The following is a 10,998-nucleotide window of genomic DNA, read 5'->3' as shown; positions in this document are numbered from 1 at the left end:
TATCTGTAGTCCTTGTTTCTTGCACACAGTAACATCCTTTACCGTCATTTTTTTCAGTATTAAGAAAGTAGGTACGTGTGGATAAGTAATAGCTGAAACTAACTTTCTGCACCAAATTTCACACATGTGGGACACAAGTTGAAGTATAAAAATATTCCAACTTGGTGGATATCTGGTAGCATCTTGGTAGTGAGAAAGCATATTCATAGTATATTGCAGGTCATTAGTTCCAGGGGAAATTTTCTAAGTATACAAAATATTCTTAACCTAGGAATGTGTGGGTGACTGAACTGTAATCTTGTTTTACATATGTTAAAACATTTCCTGAAGTGGTTTCTTTTTCTTTGTATATAGTGAAATGTTAGTGAAACTCTTAAGTTAATATGTTTGCTGCTTTCAGTGTATAATCATAACTCCCTCCAAGAGGAAGTGTGGTTAGAAGCTTACCCTTTCCTCTGTAATCTGGGATTAGTGTCAATCCTATCTATCCTATTTCCCCAAACTTCAGAATACAAGGTGGGTTGATCTATCCAAGGTTGGATACTATATGTAGGATCAAAAGCCTATAATTTTAATAATATAGATTAGTAGACCAATTATTGAACTATGTCTACCAGTAATGTTACTGCAACCTATCTTAACATTCTTTTTTGTGTGCAGTATGTATAACCACATGGGACGCGGTGGCTCAGTGGGTTAGGACGCTGAACTTGTCGATCGGAAGGTCGGCAGTTTGGCGGGTCGAATCCCGAGTGCCGCGTAGCAGAGTGAGCGCCTGTTACTCGTCCCAGCTTCTGCCCACCTAGCAGTTCGAAAGCACGTAAAAATGCAAGTAGAAAAATAGGGACCACTCCGGTGGGAAGGTAACAGCGTTCCGTGCGCCTTTGGCGTCTAGTCATGCCGGCCACATGACCACGGAGACGTCCTCGGACAAGCGCTGGCTCTTCGGCTATGAAACGGAGATGAGCACCGGCCCCTAGAGTCGGAAACGACTAGCACGCATGTGCGGGGGAACCTTTACCTTTACCTTTTATGTATAACCACAACATGTTACATTGTATTAATTTCATTTTGTGATCAAGAGATTAGGGTTTGCTTTTCTGATGGTTTATAGAAACAGGATTCAAACTTTTTATTCCCAGTGACTATGGGAAGATTTCTGCTGCATATAATATCCTAGTCATTCAAGACTTAGTAGAGCAAAATTCCCATTGAACCTAAGTGGATCGAATTTCCCAGCTACAATGTAAAAAATCTTATCACTGGTCCCTTGTTCTATTGGCCTACTATGTCTAGTTAGGTTATATTGGGCCATGGGTGTCTGGATAAATGCTCACCCATCTTGACTAAGAAGAAAGGAATTTTTTAAGCTAGTAAGAATTATAAGAAAATTAAAATATGTTACGTTTAACCAATTAGAAACAGTGCACACCATAAGGGAAAAACACGGTATTACTATAAGACAGCATATTAAAATATTTTATCAACAACTCTGCAGATAATTTCCTTAAAAGCAAATGCTGCAATGATGATGAAAAATGAATGTTGTGCTGCAACTTAACTACACTGTATTACAAGTTCATGACTAAGGGATGTGCATAAACAAAAATAAACCACAACATTTCTATTGAGCTAAAAGGTAAACATTTTATTAAATTTATGTAGAAGAGATTCTACATACTTCATGCAATAGGTACAGTAAAACAGTTCATGAAATCATACTTGAAAATGGTAACATGCATGAAATGTAAAAGACACCTTGACACTGGAAGCAGTAAAACCTGAATAAGAAATGAGATCCTAGAAAACTATATAATTAAAAACAAAGTTGAGTTCACATGGTACTTTCTTTAAATATTATTTTTAAACTAAAAACAGATAAATGATAATACTGCTTTCCAATTTTGTTTTGTACAGTATCTTTTACACTTCTGCTATGAACTTTTATCAAGAATTTTGTTCTTTGCAGACCCGATAATTTCACCTATTTAAGCTAAACAATATAATAATCCTTTTGGCTTTACAAATTTGTTTTTAACTAATTTCTCAACATAATTTAAGGGCATTACTTCAATAACTGCTGCAGTGTAAAAAAGATAATAGCTGATAAACACCAATAACATTACTGAAGCAAGGTTACCTAATTCCAGCGAGGGACACCCCCCCCCAAGTTTTAGTTACATAATACATACAAATATTTGCTATTGTAACAAATCAGTATTGAACTTAATTCTTCCAGACTTCGCTAAAGGCATCATACATTTTTATAAACAATATGTAGTCCAAGAGAGATTTTTGAATAATTTCAGCTACTAGGTTGCTTTCTGCGGAAAAGAGTTTTTCTTACTTGTGCATACAAGAAAAAATATCCTTCTGGTTTATAGATAAAACAGTGAAAATGTTTTCTGGAGTGACCACAGATATCAAAATTAACTTTTAAGATTTTATAACTAACTATCCTAAAAAGGTTAAGAAACTCAGCTCTCATGTAAGGAGTAAGTTTGCAATTAAATGTTACATAGACCAATTTAAATACAGACTGAGAATAAATGTTTTTTTATTTAAATGTACAAGTCAAATTTATTTTGGGAAAACACTGATTTAAAACACATTTAGTATAGTATTAAATCACTACCAATCCAGAAGCCATAATAGAAATACACACTTAACCACTTCACAAAATATTGTTTTGTTTTACAGAATAAGAATTATCAAGCCCCTTGGGATGTTTATCTAGCTCAATACATCTAACGTTCATAACTATGGTTCCTTTCAAAAACTGTAATTTAACCTTGTCCATCTCAAAAACTTCAACACTAGCAAAAAAACTGCTCCGATCTTAAAATTGTCAAAATGTCTTATTTTACCAAAAGAGGGGAGTACAAGATACAAGCTGTTTTAGGTGCTTTATAGAAAGTGTTTATATTAGAACCAATATTTCTGCACAAATTCTAATACATGATATACAAAATGTACACTGGTAGAAAAATGTGTATCATGCTGAAAATTCAAACAACTTGGCAACTCTGATCAAGCTCAAAGCCAAAACTTCTCATGATCTGCTTTAAAAAAAAAAGAAACCTGCATCTCTATGTCAAGATGAGTTGTTTCAAAAAAGCAATCAACTGAGCTATTACTGAGAAGACTGTGAGCTTATACAGCCAGGAGCCAAAACACCAATTCTAAAAAGAGTAAAGTGAACACACACATATTTTCAAATGAATATTTTTAACTGCATATATATACTCAAACTCAAGACTGAATATGCCTCAAACCAATGACTGAATCTGTCCAACTGCTAATACTTAGAAAATGATAATCATAAATTCTTATGACGGTCTAATCTACAATTACTCTGAAGTAGTTCACTTTACTATGTATATATTAGGAGCTTTATTCACTGGCAAAATAATCGGAGTACTCCAACACAGACTGAAGATTCAGGTTTAGTTAGGATCATATAATCTTGGCTTTTTTGAATGTGGGTATATAGTATCCATATAAAAGTTGAAAGGTATTTTGAACTAAGCACAAATAATATCAAGTATTCTATATTTCTGTTTAAAACAAGACTTTAAATTTACTACAAAATAACAGTAACAGGGTTTGAAAAAAAGAACCCTATAATTATAAATGCCTATCCCTGCTAAGCTTGAAAAAGCATCAAGGTGTGCAATTAATCATTTAGGGATGAAGAAAATGCCTGACACTTCACAAATTATGTGTTATTGTACACAAGGGCTTACAAATAACTACTTGAGGCAGCTTAACAATACAATGGTTAAAGTGGCATCTGGACCTTCAACATCTCCAAAATAATTGGTTTATAGTTACTGTCTCCACTTTAACTACTTGTGTCTTTATGATTATTCTTTAGCAAAAGTAGAGATTTACTTCCATACTTAATTCAGTTCCTTTTATGTAGTGGTTAAACAACAAAATAAGTAACAGACTATTAAAAAAACTGGGAATGATTCCAGTATTTAAATACATGGGTATCCTACCGTGGTATGTAATTTTACGGCTTTTTTCTGTGAAGAAAGAAACAATGAAAATGGGAATCATTCCCATTTAGGTTGACTACAATTCTGTTCAAATTAGTTTTCCTTTTTTCTTAGGTGGGCCTTTGTATCCTTTAGCCTTTCTTCGTAAGGTCCGCCTGTCTACTACGGGCACCTCAATTTCTGCCTCTTCTGAACTGCTGTCAGCAGCTCTCTCAGACACGGGCTCAGCTGACTCTTCAGACTGTTCATCCATTTGGTTCTTTTGTCCTTCGGAATGTTGCTGGTAAGAGATGTCCTCCAATTCAACCATCATCAGCGCCCCCTGACCCAGAGAAATGGGGGCTTCTGGTGAGTCAGAGCCACCCTCTTCGCTTTGCTCTTCCAAGGAAGACGTTGTGTTGGGAGAGACATTTTCAGAAATGGCATCTTCTGGAGCTTCACCTGCTACCGAGTTTGAAATACCATTATTAGAAGATTCTTTTTCTGCTGCTGAAACAGGGTCAGTATTTGCTCTTTTCCTTTGTGAAACATGCTCCTCTTCTATTGCCATCTCAGAATCTGCCAAATTCTCAACCTAAGGAAGAAAGCAAGCACTACTGTAAGTCAAATATATGTAAAACACTACAAAACTCTTAAGATATGCAATATCATAGATGTTGCTTTTAATCCCAAGAGTGCTTCTTTACTTCATTCATTTTCACAATGCTTCTGCCATAGATTTCTATTAGGTATATTACCTTGAAACTAAAATATGTTATCTAAAAGGTTCACTTTAAGGCTCAACCAGAAAAAAATCCGGTCAAAAGTAAAGATGATGCAAGTCTGAAGTCTACTTATAAAAACCAGCATGGATGAAGAAGCAGAGATTGAATTGTGTTTTTTTTTGTTGTTGTTTTTTGAAAAAAAGTTTTATTAGTTTTATAGGGTTAACAAAGAAGGTAGGGAAAAGGGGACTTGGAATAGGGTAGAGGAAAGGTTAAGGGGTAGGGGTATATACATATATTTGTGAAGCAATATGGTGGTTGGGTAGTCCAAAGTAGCAAATAACAAGTTGTTTGTAGATAGTTCAGGTTACATCAATAAAAATTCCCTCTCTGATTCCCTTAATTTTCACATAGTAAAAGTAATTAAGTTAATACAGTTCTAGTTATGAGCTAGTCAATTAACAAAGTTGTCAATATAGACAGACTAATACATATCAAAATCCTGTTTTTAAGTTTTACCTAATTGCAATAAAAATACTCTAAGGTAGCATATAATATGCAAAAAAGAGCTTACTTTTTGGATAACCTACATTTCCCTATTTCAGTAAAGAATAATTCTCTTGTCTACAAAACTTACATTGTTCATTACATACCGTATTTTCCGGCGTATAAGATGACTTTTTAAAGCATGAAAATCTTCTCAAAAGTTGGGGGTCATCTTATATGCCCAGTCGCCTTATACGCCGGAAAATAGTAAATCCTCGGGAGCAGAGACGTTAGTGGAAACGGACAAATCCAGCACTCGAGAATGGCGAAAGACGGCCTCCTCATAAACCGCCCACCCCACCCATACACGCCTACACCCGCCCACTCCCTTTTTCCACCCCACCCTTCCCTGACAATGCCTCCTGCCTCACCCCTGCCTCCCGGCGTCTTCCGCTCACCAGGTAAACTTCCATTGTACCCCGGGACCACCTCCTCGCGGCCCGCCATTCCTCCCACCACGCCCATCACCCACCCGTGCATGGCCCCCTCCCAGCTCCAGTCCATGGACCCCTCTTCAGCCTTCACGGGCTCTGACGACGACGCATTCCCAGCCAGGCTAGTAGGTGTAATGGGCGCAGCCTCTATCACCGCATTCTGAAGCCGCCGCTCAGCCAGACTGTCGCCGCCAAATGACCCCTCCCACGTTGCGTCCAGGCTCGCTGCAACCCGGACGGGCCCGGGCCCGGGCAAGGATGCCGCGGAGCCCGCCGGCATCGGGTGAGTCCCGGCAGAGGCATGCACGCGCTGGCCAGCTGCCGGGCAATCTCTAAGGTGGCATCGGACGGTCGGGAGATGCAGCCGACGCGCGGGAGAAGGCTGGCTCACGACAAGTCGAGGTGGGCCTGCGTCAGTGGCGTGCGGGGATGGCAGGGGTGGCTCCCCTAGCGAGGAAGGCGCGTCCGTGGGGAGACGGGCGAGGCCCGTGCGCCGTGCTGCGAAGAGGGGCCCCGCTGAATGTCGCGCCCGTGGGCCGCGACACCTTCACCTAATTGAGAAGAAGCCCTGACTTCCTACTTACCCGTATTTTCCGGCGTATAAGACTTTAACCCATGAAAATCATCTCAAAAGTTGGGGGTCATCTTATACGCCCAGTCGTCTTATACGCCGGAAAATACGGTACCATTCTTATGATTTAACAGTAAAATCTAATTTTCATCTAACACATCACCAATTTATTTTTAAAAAAATTGTCTTAACCATTCAACACTTAATAAAATACTATCTTCTATTATAAAATTCTAAATTCTTTTTTTTGTATATATATTTTGTTAGAATTTTTTAACATAACATAAATCATTCAGTAATTTGTAAACAGTATGTTGTCTGGGTAACATTTATAAGACAATCCTTAACAATTTCTATAATCTATATTCCATATGTTAATTTCACTTGATTTCCCCTTTCCCCAAAGTATCTTTCTTTGCAAAACATTAGATTAAGACAATTCTCATTATTTTAATTAACAATTAAGTATATAGTTTCAATAATCCTATTTGTCATTTTAGTTGCCTTATCATAAATCCTGTTACCGTGTTTATTTCAACTTATTTCTCCCCCCAAATTCTAAATATTCTTACAAGTGACATTCTTTTCAACAGTTAACTATATTTACATTGGTGGATTTAATTCTGTTTTTCCCAAATAAGCCCTCTCATGCTTTTATATTTCTTAATTAATAAGTAAAAAAGTAGAAAGAGAAAAGAGGAGAGAGACAAAAAAGAAGAAGAAAAAAGGAAAAAAGGAGGGATGTAAAATTCTAAATTCTATTGTATAATTCAAAGTTTTATTCTAAAAGCTTAATTTTGTTTTCCTTTAAAAATCGAGAATCAGTTTATTTTTTTAAGATTCCCCTTAGTCCATCAAAAGACATTTTTTAAAGTTCTGTCTTTACAAATCCCAAACAAGAGAGAAAAATCTAGGTCTTTAAATCTAACTCTTGCCTTCTCCACCTCTTATTTGAATCCACGGAGACCATCCAAATGACAAGTTTTGCCAAGCTAATGTCCCCTTTATAGCTCAGTTTTTGATGTTTGCTGTGATGTGATTGTCATTAATTCAGTCTGGTCTTTATCTTGTTCCATTTCCATCTGGGTTAGGTAGTAAGTAGTAGCTAATGTTATCATTTGATTAGCTAAATCCTCAACATACTGTTTTTGGAGGCCTTTGATATCTTCGCTCTTAATGTTGCTTTCTTTGGGTATTGTTGCTTTTTGAGTTGTAAGTTTTGTAGTTAAAGTTGGAGTTTGGACTTCGAAGTTCTCTGTAGGCTGCATTTGTTGCTCTTTGAAGTCTCCTATTTTAGTATTGAGTTCCACTTCTGCTTGTTTTTGGGCATCAGGAATTTTTGACCCAAAACATCTGTTTTTTTTGTTCTTGTCAGTTCATCATTTAAGGTCAAAGTTTAGTTTGGTGGCTTTGAGTTGTCAGGTTTATCATGCAATTTGGCTTTAATTTGTTCAGTTATAGCCAAAATTGTATCCAAAATCAATTTGTAGTTAAGTGGTGGGATATAATCATCCATTTCGTTAGTGTTTACACCTAAGTCTTCCATGGAGGCTATTTTAATAAGAGTCAGTAATTTTCCACCTCCAATGTTTCTAAAAGTTGTTTTCAGTGCCAGGTGTTCCCACACTTGTCTTTAAAGATAATATCAAGGACAGCTGTCCGCTCTCAAAATAAGCAAAAGGTTTACTTGCAATTCCATGTTTAGCCACAGGATGTCATCAGTAGCATATAGAATAAGTTGTAAAGTTCTTTTTTTTCCAAATTATCATAAAGCTTTTATATAGTTAGTCCATTCTTTTTTCCTTAGTTCACATCTTAAACAGAAAATAGGGTAGTAGATCCCCACAGAAATAGGAGCTTTTTAGTAAGTAGTAATGAGATTATTTAATTTCTTTGTTTAATCAGCTGTTTTTTTTCCCTTTCAATGCTTTAAGGCTTAAAATGTTGATCCCCGCGGTATAAAGAAGCAGTTTTCTCAAAAAAAAGGGGGGGAGAAAATTTTCAAAAAAGTCCCACAGGCAGGCAGTTAGGGGGATAGAAAAGGAAAGGTCTCAACCAGGTCCTCCAGATTGCTTCATTGTGCTAGATGGTGCTTTTGGCTTTTGGCAGGGAGCGGCTTAGTGATTGGCCATGTTGATGGCTGGTCTCTTCTTCATCAGGCCAAAAGGAGCTGCTCCGGATTCAAGCAGACGGCTGCTGCCTTTCCACGATCACAGGAGGCTCTCCTTGCGGTGGTCACCCCTCCAGGGCAACTTTCGACCCTTTTCAGGGTCCTCCAATGAAGAAGGATCGGACAGCAGGGAGGGAGCTCTCCTCTGCGTGTCCGAAAGCGCCTTGCGCGCAAACCGGAAGCCAGAGATGGAATTGTTCAAATGGAATTATTAAATGTTGGGTAAATGGAAATGTAAGCACTTTCATTTGTTAAAGCAGAACATTTCCCAAGTGAACTTACATTCAACATACTGCAATATTTAAAATAAGTACATAAGAAAAACAAATTAAATAACTACAAAAAGAAAAGTGAAGACAGACAAGGAAAATAGTGATAAAGATAACTGGGAGATCATACCGCAACCTAAATAAGAACTTAAAATTGAAAGTATTGGAAGAACAAAAAAAATCCACTGCCTGGTATTGAAAGTTATTAAATAGGCTTCTGGTTTGCACAAGTGGAGCTTCCGGACGTGCAGAAACAGTCCGCTTCCTGCCGTCCGTTCTTTCTCTTTCAGAGGACCCTGAAAAGGGTCGAAAATTGCCCTGGAGGGGCAAGTACCGTGAGGAGGCCTTCTCTGTGATTGCAGAAGGGCAGCAGCCCTTCGCTTGAATCCGGGACAACTCCTTTGGCCCGAAGAAGAAGAGACCGGCCATAAAGATGGCTGATCATTAAGCCGCTTCCTGCCGAAAGCCAAAAGCACTACCTAGCACAAAGAAGCAATCTGGAGGACCTGGGTGAGACTCTACCTTTTTTACTCCCTTAAGTATTTTCCTGTGGGACTTTTCTTGAAAATTTCTTTCCCCACTTTTTGAGAAAATGGTGAATATTTACTTTGGGAACAAATCTTAAAGCCTTAAAGAAAATCAAGTAATTCAGCAAAGGAACTGAGTAATTTTATCTGTATTTACTAAAAAGCTTCTATTTTTTGGTGGGGATCTACTACCCTATTTCCTCTCTAAGCTGTGAATTAAAGAAAAAAAATTGGACTAATGCTACAAAAGTTTTATATTAATTTGGGGGGAAAAAGATAATTTCTACATTGCATTGTATATGCTATTGACGACATCTTCTGGCAAAACTTGGTGCAGCAAGTTATTTTTTTCTCCTGTTGTGAGAACTGACTGAAAAACAGAACTGTCCTTGACATGACTTTTAAAGATAAGTGTGGGAACACCTGGCACTGAAAACAACTCTTGGAGGTGAATAATCTTTGACTATTATTAAAATAGCCTCCATGGAAGATTTAGCTGCAAACAACAATGAAATGGATGAATATATCCCACCACTTCATTATAAACTGATATTGGACAAGATTTTGGCAATGACAGAGCAAATTAAAGCCAAACTACGAGAAAAATCTGACAACTTAAAGCCACCAAATCAAATTCTGACCTTAAATGAGGAAATAATAATCCAAGAACAAATAGAAGTGGAAACTAACACTAAAACAGGAGATTTCAAAGAACAACAAATGCCATCTACAGAGAATCTTAAAAGTCCAAATTTCAACGTCAATTACAAAACTTACAACTCAAAAAGCAATAGCACCTGAAGAAAGCAATATTAAGAGTGAAGACACTAAAGGCCTTCAAATATATAGTACCTTAGTGAGAATGCAACTAGTCAAATGACAACCATCACACCAGCTACTACTCTCTACCTAATCCAGATGGAACTGGAAGAAGGAAAAGATGTGCCTGATTTAATGACAACTATATTACATCAATCATCAAAAACTGAACTATTAAAGCAAAACTTCAATCGTTACAAAGGGGACATTTTCTTTCCAAACTGACATTTGGATGCTCTCCCTGGATTCAAATAAGGGGTTTAGGAAGAAAGGGAGATATATTTGAGAATTTAAAGACGCTAAAAGGAAAGCCTGATTGGCACAAAAGGAAGGCAAGAGTTAGATTTTAAAAAACTGAACTTGTTTCTGTTTTGGGATTCCTAAAGATAGAGTATAAAAATACCTTTCAATGGATTAAGGGGAATCTTTAAAAAAATATAACTGATTTTACGTTTAGGTCTTAGATTTGTAAGGGAAGACAAAAGTAAGTTCTTAGAATATAATTCTGAAATATATTATAGAATTTGGAATGATATATCAAAAGATAGTATTTTAACAATTGATGTATGGTTAAGATGCTGTAAGATAGTATTTTAATAATTGTTGGTTAAGACAAAAAGTATCTTCCTAATAGTGATTTGTTAAGATGAAAACGAGATTTTAATGGTAAAACATAAGAATGTTTTGTAATGAACAATGTAAGTTTTGTAGACAAGAGAATTATTCTTTATTGAAATAGGGAATTGTGGGTCACCCCAAAATTAAGCTTTCTTTTTTATATTATAGGCTATTCTAGAATATTCTATTGCAATTAGATAAAATTTAAAAACAGGATATTGATATATATTAGTGAAAATATATTGAAAATTTTGTTAATTGACTAGGTTACAACTAGAAATATATTAATTTGACTATTTTAACTATCTGATAATTAATGGAATCAGAGAGGGAATC

The 10,998-nt window shown here is 36.7% G+C and overlaps 1 protein-coding gene across 2 annotated transcripts in view; it reads right to left on the bottom strand.

Annotated features, from left to right (window-relative positions):
* Positions 1–1,638: 1,638 nt before the first annotated feature.
* The window catches only part of FAM169A (family with sequence similarity 169 member A), a 44,955-nt gene continuing 35,595 nt past the window's right edge, over positions 1,639–10,998 (bottom strand). For both annotated transcript variants that reach the window (XM_081317118.1, XM_081317119.1), the window contains exon 13: positions 1,639–4,578. In XM_081317118.1, coding sequence (XP_081173244.1) covers positions 4,093–4,578 — 486 coding nt within the window. In that variant the 3' untranslated portion in view covers positions 1,639–4,092. The remainder of the gene's footprint in view (positions 4,579–10,998) is intronic.

The sequence above is a fragment of the Vipera berus genome, assembly GCF_964194415.1.
Source record: "Vipera berus genome assembly, chromosome: 2".
Lineage (NCBI taxonomy): Eukaryota > Metazoa > Chordata > Lepidosauria > Squamata > Viperidae > Vipera > Vipera berus.
Note: the sequence above shows the minus strand (reverse complement) of the source record. Positions and strands in the feature narration are given on the sequence as shown.